The 15,886-nt window shown below is 26.5% G+C and overlaps 1 protein-coding gene across 1 annotated transcript in view; it reads left to right on the top strand.

The window, feature by feature from the left end:
• Positions 1-2,853: 2,853 nt before the first annotated feature.
• Positions 2,854-15,886, top strand: part of LOC136091654 (uncharacterized) — a 94,153-nt gene continuing 81,120 nt past the window's right edge. Inside the window, exon 1 of the mRNA XM_065819362.1 lies at positions 2,854-2,920. Within this exon, the coding sequence (XP_065675434.1) occupies positions 2,894-2,920 (27 nt within the window). The 5' untranslated portion in view covers positions 2,854-2,893. The remainder of the gene's footprint in view (positions 2,921-15,886) is intronic.

Below are 15,886 nucleotides of genomic sequence, written 5' to 3'. Positions count from 1 at the left end.
AAAAAACTGCATAAGCGTCATTTGTATGTGAATGTTAATGAAGCTTATGCTGTTTTTAAAGGTGATTATCCTGAAGAATCAGTTGGAAAATCAAAGTTTGCTAGTTTACGCCCACCACATGTGCTTTTGTCTAGTTCAATATCAAGAAATGTTTGTTGTTGTCAACGACATCAAAATATAATTCTTATCCTTGCAGCCCTGCACAAGTTTGATTCAAATTTTCTATTGTATTCACATGAATTTCCTCTAAGCATTGTATGTGATAGTGAAAAAGACATTTGTTATAATAATATATGTACAACATGAAAAGATGCTGTAAAGTTTCATAACCTATATGCTTCGATTGAAATTGACAAGAATAAATGCATTACATGGTACCAATGGGAAAAAGTTGGAGATTGTAATGGAAAAGAATATATTAAAAAGATTAAAAAAAAGGGAAGAGTTGATGATCTTTACAGCACTTTTTCATAATCTTTACCCTCATTTCTTTGGCATTATTTTATTAAAGAGAAACAATCAAAGACATCGTGATCATAAGATCCAACTTCAAAGTAATCTAGACACAGCCGTCCTTAAAGTGAACTTTGCTGAAAATTTTTCAACTTTGTGGCAAGATGAAGTGCAGTAAGCACATTGGTACAAGAAGCAAATTACTGTGTTTCCTGCTGTATTTTAGTACCAAAATTCATTCTCGTCATCTTTCATAGTTTCAGATGATTTAAGCCATTCAAAAAAAATCTATTCTTGAATTTGTTCATGATTTTTTATCTTACCATATTAAATCAAGTGTTAAAATACTACAGATTTAGACAGACGGGCCAAGTAATCAATTTAAAAATCGTTTTATTGCATCAGCAATACCCTGGTTGGAAGAATAGCATGATTTAAAATTATTCTGGAATATTTTTGCTGCTTCACATGGGAAAGGATTGGTACATGCTATCGGTGGGATCGTTAAAAGAATAGCCGTACAAAAAATAATCCATAGAAAATTTGTAATAACTCATGCCATAACTTTTCATGAAGCAGTTAAAAATGAGACTATATTCAATGTCTATTTTGTTTCTAGGGAGGATATTATAAATACAATAAAAAAATTTAAAATTGATGAGTTATTTACAAAAGCACCAGCAAAACCAGGAATATTTGCAGCGAACCTAATTAACAACAATAATGGGAAAATAGAAATGCGACACTATTCAAGTGCCAAGTATTTAGTAAAACAACTTACGTCTTCAGATAAAATCACCGAAAAACTTTAAAACATTGTTTATATGACAGAAATATAATATGGACGCGATTTGACACTGGTATAGTTTGGGGGTGTTCTGAAGATTACTATGTAAGAACTATTTTTATGAAGATGTAATTATATATTTGTCTAATACCTCTCTACTAAGTTTTAAGTTTATTAAAAACAGCCCATTTACCTGGTTTATAATTACCCAAAGGTGTCTGGTCACGCTGTGACGTTTACCACTAGTTAATTAAAGGTGCGCCTGTTTGAAATTTAATTAAAAAAATGTACTTTAGCTATGAAACTTGTAAGAGTAATGTCTAAACTTTTTGTTTAAGGCCAAGTTAATGATTCAGTTCATCTATATTAGCTGAATCATGGTGTTGATCTAAAAACTAAAAAACAATGAGAAAATATTGGTCACACTGTGACGTTTTATATTTTCTTGCATGAATAAAAGGCTAATATATCCACCAAAATTTTTTTTCTTGTTTTTTGTAGCACCTATTATGAGCTAAGTAAATAAAAAAAAAAATTCTTCTTATATCTATTTTAATATTAAAATATTAAAGGCTTAAGACAAAAAAAAAGACGGTTGTCACGCTGTGACGGTCGTGGAATTGCTCTAAAGTGCTTATTTTTCTATTTTTCGTCCTCACTTTTGCGGCAGTGTGAGCATTATTTTTTAACATTTTTTTTCCTTGCTGAAAATATTGCGCTAATTTATTTCATTTTACATAAGTATAAACATACTTATATTAAGAGTTCGCACAATGATTTTAAAATGTCATGTTCAAAACATTTTGACCGCACTACTAAGCATTTCACTTTTAATCCGTAAACTGAAATGTCATGCCACGCCAATTGTTCCATGAGGTTGAGTGGGTCTCAGATGGCTCCTATAATCCCATCCGGATATGAAGAGAATTTTTTTAGTTTAAATTATTCTATTATTACAGTAGATTTGACCAAAAACGTTGCTTCACTTCTTAAAGCAATACAGTATATATATATATATATATATATATATATATATATATATATATATATATATATATATATATATAAATTCTAATAGTTTTGTATATAACTGATTAATGAACGTAAACTCGAAATAATATTCTTATTATCTATCAAACAGCCAATATAATTTTTTACTTTTTAGCGTTTTGTTATTTAGTTGCAAAAGAGTTTCGATTTAAAGAAAAATTGTTTAGCAACTAAACTAAATATGTTTATAGTTCTTACAATTTTATAAGTTGTTTTTTTTAACCATTTTACCCCCATATATTGTTTTAAGTTAGTCACCGTTGAAGCTAAAAATGTTCAAGACAAATTCAAATCTGAAGATATGAAATTTTAAAATTGTTGTTAATTTTGTAAACTTTTTTTTCCATTGTATTTGACAATTTAGTCGTAACTTCAATAACCTACAATTTAAATTTTTTACTAAGGTTCTATAGCAACTAAGTATTTAGTGATAACCACACTCTCAAACAATTATTAATTATAGATAAAGGTATATACATAAAACTATTTACATACACATACGTATCAAATAAAATTATATATGTATATATATATATATATATATATATATATATATTACAGTTAAAACATAGTTTTTTTACTATATTCGATCAAAAAAAGAAAATGGTTTTTAAAAAGTACACCAATTTGGTATGTAGTTTACTGTATTTACTTATTAAACAATAGCATACTATAAGTATTTACATACCTAATAATGAATAAAGTGTTGTTACTTTAAATTTAAATAAAAAATACGTTTGAAAAGAGTAACCATAAAAGTAATATACTCCAGTGAGATACAATATATATTTATCATATAAATCAATTATATGTGTTATTATTCATCTGTACATAAACTCGAAAGTAAACTGTAATTTTTACAAAAAGAAACTATTGAATTTAAGGTTATTGTAAAATGGTCAACGTTACTTATTTTTAAATTGTCAAACTGATGACATAATAGAATAAATTTTTGAAAGAAACATCATAAATCAGCTTCCAGAATACAAGTTTTATTTGCTTTATATAGAAATGTTGTTTTATTTATCCTTACATTTATATTTTTTCAATTCTTTTATTGACGAAAACATTTTTTTTTTTATGTTTTTAATTTTTTACTTTAAGTGGCTTTAAACAATCTATAAAAGGAGATATTTAGGTTTTCATTAAGCATTTAGCTTCAAGAATAAAAAGAAAGAAAATAAGGTATATCAAAATAAAATAAGATATAACAGTTTAATGATACAACTCATTGGTAATGATGATAGTTTTATATAAATATTTTTGATTAAAATAGTTTTTTTTAAAAAATGGTTGTAAAAAACTTTTGATTTGATATTGAAATATTTTTCTTAGGTGAAACATATGTTTTTGGTCATATGATTCTCATATAAAACAAGAAATAGCCAAATTCATAAATAAGGCTAAATAACCGAGAGATAAATAACATTAGGTTATTCAGCCGTATTTTTTAATTTGGCTATTTGTTTTATATGAGGATCATATGACCAAAAACATATGTTTTACCTAAGAAAAATATTTCAATATCAAATCAAAAGTTTTTAACAACTATTTTTTTAAAAAAAGCTATTTTTATCTTAAAGTATTTTAAAAAATTGATTTAAAACATAATATTAGATATTATTTTCTATATTTCAGTCTAATTATTTAGGTCTTAAATATATAACTTCAGCCTTTGCAATTCTGGAACAAAATAAAAGAATACCAAAATATTTTCACTTAATTTAAAATTCTATGCATATAATTGTAGCCTTGTATATTATTGTCTGCATATTATTGTAGCCTTGTCAGTGGTTTAACAATTACTTTTGCCTTGAAACTTTGCCCTTTTTTAAACATTTTAGAAGAATCTCAAAAACTTGTTTAGTAAGAAAAAGTTTCATTATTAGCATTTTTTTCTTAAAATTACAACATGCTTTTCATAACCGCGACTTATTTGCTTTTTGATAAGAAGCATTTTGCTTCAGATTATTGGATTTTATTCTTACCAAATTTTCAACATTTGAAAAATGCAATCAAGAACAAGAAAGACTTTAAAAACGCTTAAAAAAATATAAAGCATTATTATACTATAATGTTTCTCAACACAAACAGTTATAATCACAAATTGGTGATGTTACAACCTAAACTTTAATGCAATTAAGAGTTACTACCTAAGCAATAAAAATTAAATTACTTATCATCAAACGGAATGCATATAAAGCGCATAAACCTGAGTTAACAAAATCATAATAGTTTTTTCAAATAGAGTTTTTAGTATTCATATACCAGTGTTTAACGCTTTAACTTCCGCTTAATAAATTGTGCCGACTATTTCTGGCGCTTGAAAATAAAAATAATACCATGCCGGAATATTCCGGCAGCGTTACATAGACTTATTTATAATATTGGTTTTATTATTTGTTATTGCCTGTTCCCTCATTGGTATTTCTATTACAATATTCACGGATGATTTTTAAAGAAAAGTCTTCCGGATATTTTCGGCTACCGAAATAAAGAAAGACCTCTTTTCTTAGCTAACACAAAACCAAGATGTATTGTAGAGTACAACTATAATATGGGTTCAGTTGACAAACTCGATCAAATGTTATAACCTTATTGAATTGTCAAAAAAAGTATGAAATGGTATAAAAAAAAAACATTTCATTTGCTGCATATTGCCTTGTAAAATAGTTACATCTTATACAAAAAAAATCCAAACACTAAACTCTTTAATTTTCAACATGATGCATCTGCATCTTTGGTATTTGATGTTAACAATTCAGTTGATTTTATAAGAGAAAAAGAAAATGGGGATGCTCCATCAAGACACAAAGATAGACATTTTCCTGACACTTTAGTTCCTACAGCAACTTGGAAAAAGCCACAGGCAAGATGCCGTGTCTTTTCTTATTTTATTATATTTGCAACTTCAACTTTTTCTTATTTTATTATATTTGCAACTTCAACTTCAACTTCTTTTTTTTACATAAAAATAATAAACTCATGTTGTTTTGCTAAAAAACAATTTAAAAACAGTATATTTTTTAACTACGTAAACTGAACTGCCTATTTTAAAAGAGTTTTCGCATTAATATTTCAGGTATTAATAATAGTTATTAAAATATTAAAACTTATGAATAAAAATTAGGGTTTACAACCATGCAGCTTTTGTAAACAAAACATTTCACGGAATTTCTGAAAATTTATACTAATTTTACAGAAGATTTAACGGGTAATTTTAATGGTATAAATGATTTTTTTATTTTTGGCCGCTTTTGTCTAAAACACAAAACCAAGTAGTAAACATCGAGCAAGACTCTTATTTAAAGATTATTGAAATGCATATTTTAACAAAATATTATAAGCAAAATAAAAAATGTATATATGTTCTGCAAATATGTTATATTATAAATTCCCCTTATTTTCTCTTTGTATTTAATGTTGAGTCATTTAGGGAAATGGGAGCGCATTTATTGCCGAGGTAGTATGATTTTTTAGCTTTTATTCTTTTATTTTTGCCTTATTCTGTCAGAGGTTGCCAATTAATTAACCACTTTACTGCCCTTTATTGTATAATCATAATTTTATTGATAAGATCAACTTCTGCGTTAAGAAAAAAGAAATTTTTCATCATTAGTCATCATCAAGAAGTTTTTCATCATTAGTCATCATCAAGAGTTATTAATTAGTCATTTTCATCATTAGTCATCATCAAGAAGTTTTTCATCATTAAAAGCGATTTTTTGAAAGTAGTAAGCAAGTTCAAATAAACTATATTTTAATTTCCGTATGACTTTACAACTATTTTAATGTAAACTTATATGTGTAAAGTGTACAATATATTTGTTTTTTTGAGTTTCTTACAATACTTACAAAAGTTATTGGCATCAATATATCAACACTATCTATTGGGGCACATTAATTGTTAACTAATCGGGGCTCAATGATTAAAGGATCTAAGGGTACCATATAACTTTTATTATAACTTTTGTTACTTTTATTTTTTCTTTATACTTTATACATTTAAATAAATGGCATGTACTTATGACAAATAAAAAATTGTATGTAACAAATATAATTTTTAACATATTATTCTTAAAGTGTTACAGTGTTAAAAACTAATATTATTATTATTAGTTTTTAGTTTTACATAAGTTTTACAATCAGTTTACATAATATTATCAAGTATAATATTTTTTTTAAAACATTTATTTAATTTGAAACTTTTTTTATATTTTCAGATCTTTACATAGTTAAGCAAAGAAAAAAAAAAAACGGACTGAATTGCTATACCATGTGATACAATTGAAATGACCATTTGCAATATTGTTTCAATAGTTTGCGAAACATAAACAAAAGCTTTCTCACCATCTTATATACAAAAAGGACTTTAAGTAGCTTGTATTAATTCATTTAACCCATAAATTTTTAAAGATAATGAATATTTACCCTCATCAGTCACAGATCGTGCTGCTACAAATGCAGTAAACATGTTTTTGTAGAACCTTAAATGACTGTAGCAAATGTTAATGGCATGGAGCCTGAAATGCTTCTAGTTTATCATTAAATAAGTTTTTTGAACAAAATTTCATTAAGCATTGCTTCATTATTTTCATCTGAAGACCTGAAGCCTTACCCGAAGGCATCTATTAGACAAAGAAGTGTTAATTGTAGGCAACTAAAAACACGGAACTTGAATAATACTCCAATTAGAAATGAAATTTGTTTTTCAGAAGAAAAGAAAACCCTAAACCAAACTAACCAAAAATAAAACTAATCACTAAAAATAAAAATAGTGTAGAAGTTAAAAACCACCTGCTTAGGAATAAAAAACAACGTGAAGTAAAAGCAGCTTCTCAACTTAACTTCGACAAATGATAATAATGTAAAAGATAATCTAGTCAACTTTAGTCTTAATAATAGTCATGTATAAATCATATATACTTTTTGTAAACATTAGATACTATATTCTGATAGACTTTTTTCAAGTTTTGTAAAACTTCACACTTATATATGTTCGTATAATATAACGGGCTTGTTTTCATACATAAAATTATTGTCATTCTTCTAATGAAAGTTATTTTAAAACTTCATACACTTGTGTGTATTAGGTTGTAGTAATATAAAATTTTTTATAATATCTTTCCTTTTTTAGATGTATTATATAATATACACTAATACCTTTCAACTAGAGCATTTATAGCACTAAGGTATAGGAGTATTAAACATGTAAATAATATTACTCATATACCCTCTAGGTACGAGCCCTACATTGATCTTTCACAAGGGTTGTTGTAATGTTAAAATATATCATGTTCAGCAATTTTTTTTATTAAAACAATCATTTTAACTTGAAGACAGATTGTTTTAAGTTAGTTTAATAAATAAAAAGTTTTAAAACCTATAACGGGTTGTTCACAATTTTCAAAACACTGCTATGGCGATCTATGCGCCCCTGTTTACCCTACTTTTTTTACTTAAGACGTGTATAACAATGCGGAAATATATAATGGAGAGCAGCAGTGTATTCACCCTATTCCGTGTTCTTATCAGCTTTCCTGCGGAAAATAGACAATTTCATTTTGAAAATGATTTAAGTTTTTACGAAAAATTAGAACCTTTCGACTTGTAGTGCATGAATAAATGACATAGTAAAGTTGTTTATAGCTTTAGATAGCCTTAACATAACAATAGAATAACTTGATTTAGAAATTGTAAGGTTCATTTTATGGTTTCCTTAAATGGCATTAAAAAGCTTATAAAAAAGCTGCTTGAAGCTGCATTTGCCTCACTGAATAAAGCTCAAGGTACACGCAAAAAGATAGAGGCCAAAAAGAACGTATACAGGATGCAGCAGCAAATGGTAGAAAGAATGCATAGCACAATTAAATAAAAAATATAATCTGTACCTAATATATATGTATATATATATATATATACATATATATATATATATATATATATATATATATATATATATATATATATATATATATATATATATATATATATATATATATATATATATATATATATATTGTACATACATCGTATATATGTGTATGTACATATATATATATATATTGTATATGCATCGTATATATGTGTATGTAGATACATACACATATATAACAGAAAGTCCCAAATGTCTTAACTACTGTGAATTTTCACACATTTTCGGAATATGCTGACGCTATTTATAAAAAGAATTCTTTAGAATTGATTACTTCTGCTTTTTAAATGAAATACTTTCTAAAAGGTAGGGGGAGATGGGTTTAATGTTACTATTATTTGAGCTCGCTTATTTTTATAGTTTTTTAGGAGAAACAGCACTTCTCGCGCCTGCATTCAAAAATAAATTCCTAACTTTTGTTTAATAAACATTCTTGGTTTGCATGAGTAGTTATTTCAAAATTGTTTTTTAGACATAGTATACATTTTTTGTAAATATCATAAAATCTATGCAGAAGATGTTTTAAGAATGGAACAATTTAGTATAAAATCATTAACATTTTTGTCCTTTAATTCCCATATCTATTTTTACAGCATGGTGTCTTTTTAACGCTTTTTGTTTTTAAAGGATAGCTTATGTTTGGCAAAACGTTTTTTCCGTTTACCCTCTGTTATACCAATATGTTATTCATCAGATACATTCTAAGAGGAAATAACGAGGAGTTTGAAACAAGTTATTCTTATAAAAAGTCAATAAAACTTGTTTTTTTTAATTAATTTTTTTATTTAGAATAGTTTGTTTCATACATTTCTCAACTTTATTTTGCTTTGAGCGTCCAAGTAAAACAATTCAAAACTACGATTGAATTAAGGCACATTTACTTAGGGCTATAATAGCATAATTATATTTTCCAATAGAAGATTTAAGTAAAAGAGAAGTTTTGGTTTATGTGAAGGAAAATATTATACGTAGGAATAAAAACAATAATCTTTAAGAAATAATAAGTAGGTATCTTATTCAGAAACTCAAACAACTTTCCGAACCTTATGCTAAATGCTATTTGAAAATGTGATGGGTATCATTAAAACGAAGCTGTTGAAGTTGTAACAACAATATATTCAAGATCTTCTTCCACATATCAAATTATCCCTATTAAATTATTAATTACAGCTAATGATTTTAAACCTTAGAAATAAAATGAAATGAATTTTACACTTTTCAAATTACGGTTACCTGTATTTTAATAATGCTACCCAGCTAGTATGAAATGGACTGGTACCCGGTACTTTACAGTCATACCCATTACATCTGAGGTATCAATTTTTAAATTCACAATATTTGCTTGAATATTTTATCTCAGTAAACACAAAAATGTCTACTAAACGTTAAAACAACGTTTAGACGAAACGTTTAGAATAAAATTGATAATCCGTTTAGAACAAATTCCAGATTAACGTTTTAAACAAACTTCACGTGTTAAACCTTTAGCTCTTGAAAATGTAAGTATTTCAGGCTTACGTAATCGAATTTTATCAACCTGACCCTTCTTAAAAGAAATTATCCAATTTTTCCCAGGAATTCCAAAGGAGTTTTTATCCTCATCATTGTGCAAAATTGAGCTACTAAGTTACAAATGTCAAGAGAATTTAATGGAAGACCATATCTTTGATAATACTGCGCTGCAGCTACAATCATAGCTTCATCATTATCACTCAGCAAACTTTTTTGACTTTCACGTTAGTTTCCATTAAATTCTTATTGTTTTACTTTTCTTCTCAATGTTTCTTTAGGAACAGAACAATCTTTTGCAACATGATAAATAGTCTTTTTTTCCTCACGTACTAACATAATTGCTCTTTCCAAACTATCAGTATTGCACTTGGGTTTTATTTTTTTATTATATCATCTTGGCATTTTTTAAATACTATCTAAAGTAATATATGAAAAATCTGTTAATCCTTTAGTGAAATAAATTAGCATAAATCATAACGTATCACCAAAAAAAATATTTTAACACCAAATAGGTCTTGCATAAGATTTTATTTGACCTTGCCAAAGTCCTAGGTAAACATATTGTTTCATACAAATAAATACACATGTTTCTTAATGTAAACTTCAAAGATATAAACTTCAAACATAAGTGTTTAATACTTCTAAAGAATTATTAACACAAAAATAGTATGGTCTGATGAAACTAATAGGTTTATAATGTTACTAACAACAAATTCAATAACATAATTACTTATCATAATATTTTACATACATAGACCCACTTTACCCCACCTGATTATATTTCAAATTTTAAACAAACCATGTGCATTAGTGTCTTTCAGGTATACTATCCTTAAAATATAGTAATTTAACGTTCAAAATACCCATTTTTTATGCGTTTATGCCTTATTTGAATACATTTTCTCTGAAGTTTAAAATCGGAGAAAAAAATGACTTGGTTTATGTATCTAGCATTTTGGCTAAAAAAGTGGCGTTTCTAAAAGCATAGCAAGGTTATATTTTAAAATTAATTAGCCTAATATGTTATAACAACTTGGTAAAAATTTCAACTTTATACCTCAAACCATTATCAATATAACAGATAAATATGAATTAGACCCAGATTACCCCGTAGACCCACATTACCCCACCATACCCTATTTATTTTCATCAAAAGATTTAAAAATATTATTGAACAAGATGAACAGTTTTATATTTTATTTACCAAAATAAAAAACTACGGTATCGAGCACTTAAACTTTTAATGGTTTAAAAGCTGCCTTTCAAAGAGACAGCAATATATTTCTCATAATTACGGAAAAACTTACAATATGAATATATTTAATGGGTACTTTTATAAATACTAATCTATTCAAATAAAAAAAGTTTAAATAAAACAAAATATATTTTTTTCCATCCCTACCATGAACAAAACAAAATTCCATTAAAAAATCCAAATCTTTGAGTTAACAATTGCAATATAAAAGAGAAGTATCATTAAAATTTCCCGGAGTCTTCACAAAAATGTAACATGGAGAGATCATATAAAATATAATCATGGTAAAATATCAAGGAACATTGGCCTACTATATAGGGCAAAACCTTATATCACTCTTTTATTCATTCCTATCTTAATTATGCCAACATTGCATGGTGTTTTACCAATAATAATAAATTTAAAATCTTTTTAATATGCAAAAACATGCAATCAAAATTATATCCAATGAAAGACGCTATATACCCTACCAAGCTTATTTGGTAGATATTTAGTATATTTAAGTTAAATATACTAAATATCTACCAAATTAACATTTATCATCTTCTAGTTTTTACGTTTAAAATTAATAAAAGTATTATTTCAAAAACTTGTAATCCCTTATTCAAAACTATCAGGAATAAATACTTAACTAGATATTCTATTAACATCTATATACAACCCAAAACTTAGTTGCGGCAACTAAACTTCAATTAGAGGAATAAAGGCATGGAATAAAATACTCACAACTGAAACGTAAACCCTTACAATGTTAAATGATTTTAAGGCCACACCGCAAAATACCACAAAACAAGTTCTGAAATTGAAAAGTATCCTTATGATCGATCTATCAATTAAATGAAGAGAATATTAATTTTAGAGAGCAAAGTTAAATCCACTTAATAACTTTTCAAATTTATTTATATCTTAGTTGTTTAATATGTGTAGTTATTCTTTTAATTTTTTGATCTTTAGACTTTGCTTTGTGTTCAAAAGTTTTACATTAAAAAAAAAAAATTAATTCATGATTTCTCAATAAATAAAAATTAAATATTTCCGCGCTTTTAAAAGAATATGTTTAAGTTAATAGCGCTTCTTGTTATTTTCTAATAAAAGATGTTTTATTATAACGTTACAAATTTTACGTTTTATTATTTTATATAGTTAACGAAATTGCATATTCTAAAATAAACTTTATATTTACGGAATTATCAAGGGCTTGGTGATAAGACATATTAGTCTTCTTCTCGCCCCTGCTACCTATATATCTTGTTAGTAACATACGGATTTTGTATATTTACACAGCAATATATATATATATATATATATATATATATATATATATATATATTTATATATATATTTATATATATATATATATATATATATATATATATATATATATATATATATATATATATATATATATATAAATACATATATATATTTATATATAAGAATAAAGAGAGAGAGGGAAAGAGAGAATTATAGAGAGGGAGAGAGAGAGAAAATGAGAGAGGGAGAGGCTTAAAACTCATATAAATTAGAACTACGTTATAACTGTTTAACTTTATATAAGTAATAAGACCTGTATAGGTCTTGATGTCTATAAAAAAGATATGTAGTCATGAAATTATATAAAACCTGTATAATAAAATTTTTTATAACATTTATAGCTACATATTATTTATAACTTTTTATAATGCGCCTTTCTTAGTGCAACCTTATCATCTACATGATCAATCGCACAGTTTTCTTTGTTCTTTATTATATTTCTTTGTCCCTTCGATCCGCCGTGAGGCTTGTTTTAAATATGAAGCAATCGCACTACGTACTTGAGCTTTGGATGTATTTGGAAAGTTATGCATTAAAGATTCTTATAAAAAACGAGTTATGCAGTTAATAATAAATTATTATGAGTTATTTATTTTCATATCAAATCTGTTTTGTAACTGCAAAGTATAATTTGCATTTTTATTATACATTCCAAAATCAAAATTAGGATTACCAACATCAACTTCTAAATAGAAATTTTACCATATTTCATTTACGATCTAATCTTTACGATCTAAATTATATATTGATTATAATAACTACTACTACACAATCATGCTAGCGTTTACAAAATTAATTTAAACTGTTCAGTTGTCTCTAAAACTTACTAAAAAGTGTTCTTTCAGCAGGACTTTTACTGCAACAAAACTAGCAACTTATAGTATTTAACTGTGTTAATTTAGGGGCCATTTATAATATTTAAAGCAAAAAAGTCCGTTGATTTGATGGCATTAAAAAGGCAGCAGCCATTAATTGTCGCTCAAGCAGCTTTTCAACCTTCATGATTTAAAACGGCGCACTCGAAACTCGTTTAATATTTTTTTGCTTGCCATATTACTTTCGGTTGTTTTGAAAAACTGAATCTTGAAAACGTGTTTAAGTCTAATTTAATTATTTTACCAATAAAAAAAGACTTTTTAACTGTAAAATGAACAGCTTTATTATTTACCGAGTCATTGGTGTGTCGTTTTAAAGCTCGGCATTAATTTTATATATTTAAATAAAGTTACTGCCAGTGAGTGTAGGTCGTCACATTCTAGTCATTTTTTTTTCTGTTTGCGAATGATATAACAACACTAGACTCTAAAGTTATCAAAATATATTAATCTGAACTATTTAATCGATGTTATGTTGGTGATAGGTTGGTGATAGGAATAAGTAATTTGTTAAACTTATTTTAAAGTCGTTTTTTTTGCAATGTTATACGTTTTTTAGTTTTTTGAATATCTACTTTTTAATATTTTTATTTTTTGCCTTATAAAATATTGTCTTAATTGTGTTTATTTGAACGGTGAAGCTAAAGTTGTCATGCGAGTCTCTGACCAACGGCTATAATACTATATTATAATCTAAGACAGGTTCATTAAATGTCGATCAAACGTTTTGAAAATTGACTTATTTGTAAACGTTTCTTGACAATATTGTAAACGTTTGACCAACGTTTAATAATTTTATATGTTACATCTATAAATGTTTAGGTTTATTCAACGTCGTTTAAAGATTTATAATAATGGGAAATAAATTGGTATTCTAAACGTTTGATTGGCGCTATGTAACGTATATATATATATAAAAGTTTTAAATGTAAATTTCAAATTAGACATCTGATTTTGGTCAATAGTAGGTTGCTAAACGTTTTATCTACTTTTTGATCAATTTTGACAAAATACTTAAAAATTCTTAACTAACCTGTGTTTACAGGGATATATCATGACTTTACTTAGATAACCTTAACGCAAACATCAAGCGTTATGATAATCTCATAGCTTGTACCAGATTATTATGGCCTGATATCAAGTATATTTGGTACTTTGTATCAGATGCAGGACCGCATATATGACAGCCTTGGGGCACCCCCTCCCTCACCCCCATCAAACTTTCATATATGCATTTGAGTCGGCAAATTTTGAACTATAGCTGGCAAATTTCAAATATTGAGGACCTTATTATTTTTTGTGTGTGTGTCATTATTTAGCAAAAAATAGATACGACACCTCCCATGAGAGACCACTTCAAACGCAATAAAAATTATTTCTGAATAATACGTCTTTTATCATAATTTTTTGAAAACTATTTTATTTTGCGTCACATTACGATAACAAAATATTTAATCAAAAAGGGAAATACAAACAAACAAACAAAAAATATGCAGACAAAGCGCGCTCTAAAGAAACAGTGACTTCATGTCATGGTTTGCATCCAGAGTTAGCAACCATTAGAGTATCTAGACGTTATGCATACCTATTCTTTCTCCGCAAAAGTTTCATTGACCTCTAACTTACTTCTACTCAACAAAAAATTAAAAAAAACAATCAATGATCCTTTAGGAGCCCTTAATCCTATTAGCACTGTGCTTCTTACGCAACCGCTCACCATGACTATATTAGCTCCTAATTACAAAAAATCACTCTTCAAGATATTCATGAAAAGATAATATTTTATTACGCTCCACCACAAACATAACCCACATTTATTATAACAAATCCTAAAACTATAATTTAAAAGTATTCAAAAACAAATGATAGTTTTGATAATGCTAATCTCAATTTTTATGTTAAATTAACATGAAACAAATGTTTTATGAGGAAGTAAATAATATAGTTTACATTTTACTTAATTACAATAAAAAGTAAATCATTTTAAAGAAAAAATTTGCTTCTATTTGTAAATGGAAATAACAAGTTTTTTTTTAATTTTAGTGTAAGTTGCTTTAGCTAAATAGTTACTTTCACACATAATAGTTGTTTATTGTTTTGCTCACGTTTTTGTTTTTTGTTTTACTTTTTAAAGTAAGGTGTTACGTTTTTTAAGTATTTTAGTAAACTGCGGTAAAAGTAAACGGTTTAGCTTTAAATTAACTTTTTTTAAATAAATTTATTTGTTTTAGAGAAAAAATTTTACATGATATAAATTAACATTTTCGCGTCACGGTAAGAAAGGAGGCGTGAACTTCCTGGTTAAATGCACTTCCGCGGTGCTCTGTGATAAGACCGTTAGGACTTCTTGGGGCACCTAAAAAAAAAAAACAAAAAAAAACAAAAAAAAAAAAAAAATAAGATGAAGTATTTTAAAATTTTTTAAAAAAAGTTGATTTTTATGAAAAAAAAAACAAAAAACTATTACATTTTCTCTCATAATGAGGAAAAGTAAACAAGTTAAGGTGTTGAGGTGTAGAAAAAAAAGGGAATTTTTTAACAACTATTAAATATTGCTATTAAATAACAACACATATATATAGCTGGATACTTAAATTTTATAAAATTTGAATTAGATGCTGGGCATTTTCATTTTTACATATATTTTGAAATGTAAGTGTCCTAAGCAACATCTTAGCCAAGGATATTTACCTCATAAAGAAAAA

The sequence above is a fragment of the Hydra vulgaris genome, chromosome 15 (genome assembly GCF_038396675.1).
Source record: "Hydra vulgaris chromosome 15, alternate assembly HydraT2T_AEP".
In the NCBI taxonomy this organism is placed as follows: Eukaryota; Metazoa; Cnidaria; class Hydrozoa; order Anthoathecata; family Hydridae; genus Hydra; species Hydra vulgaris.
Note: the sequence above shows the minus strand (reverse complement) of the source record. Positions and strands in the feature narration are given on the sequence as shown.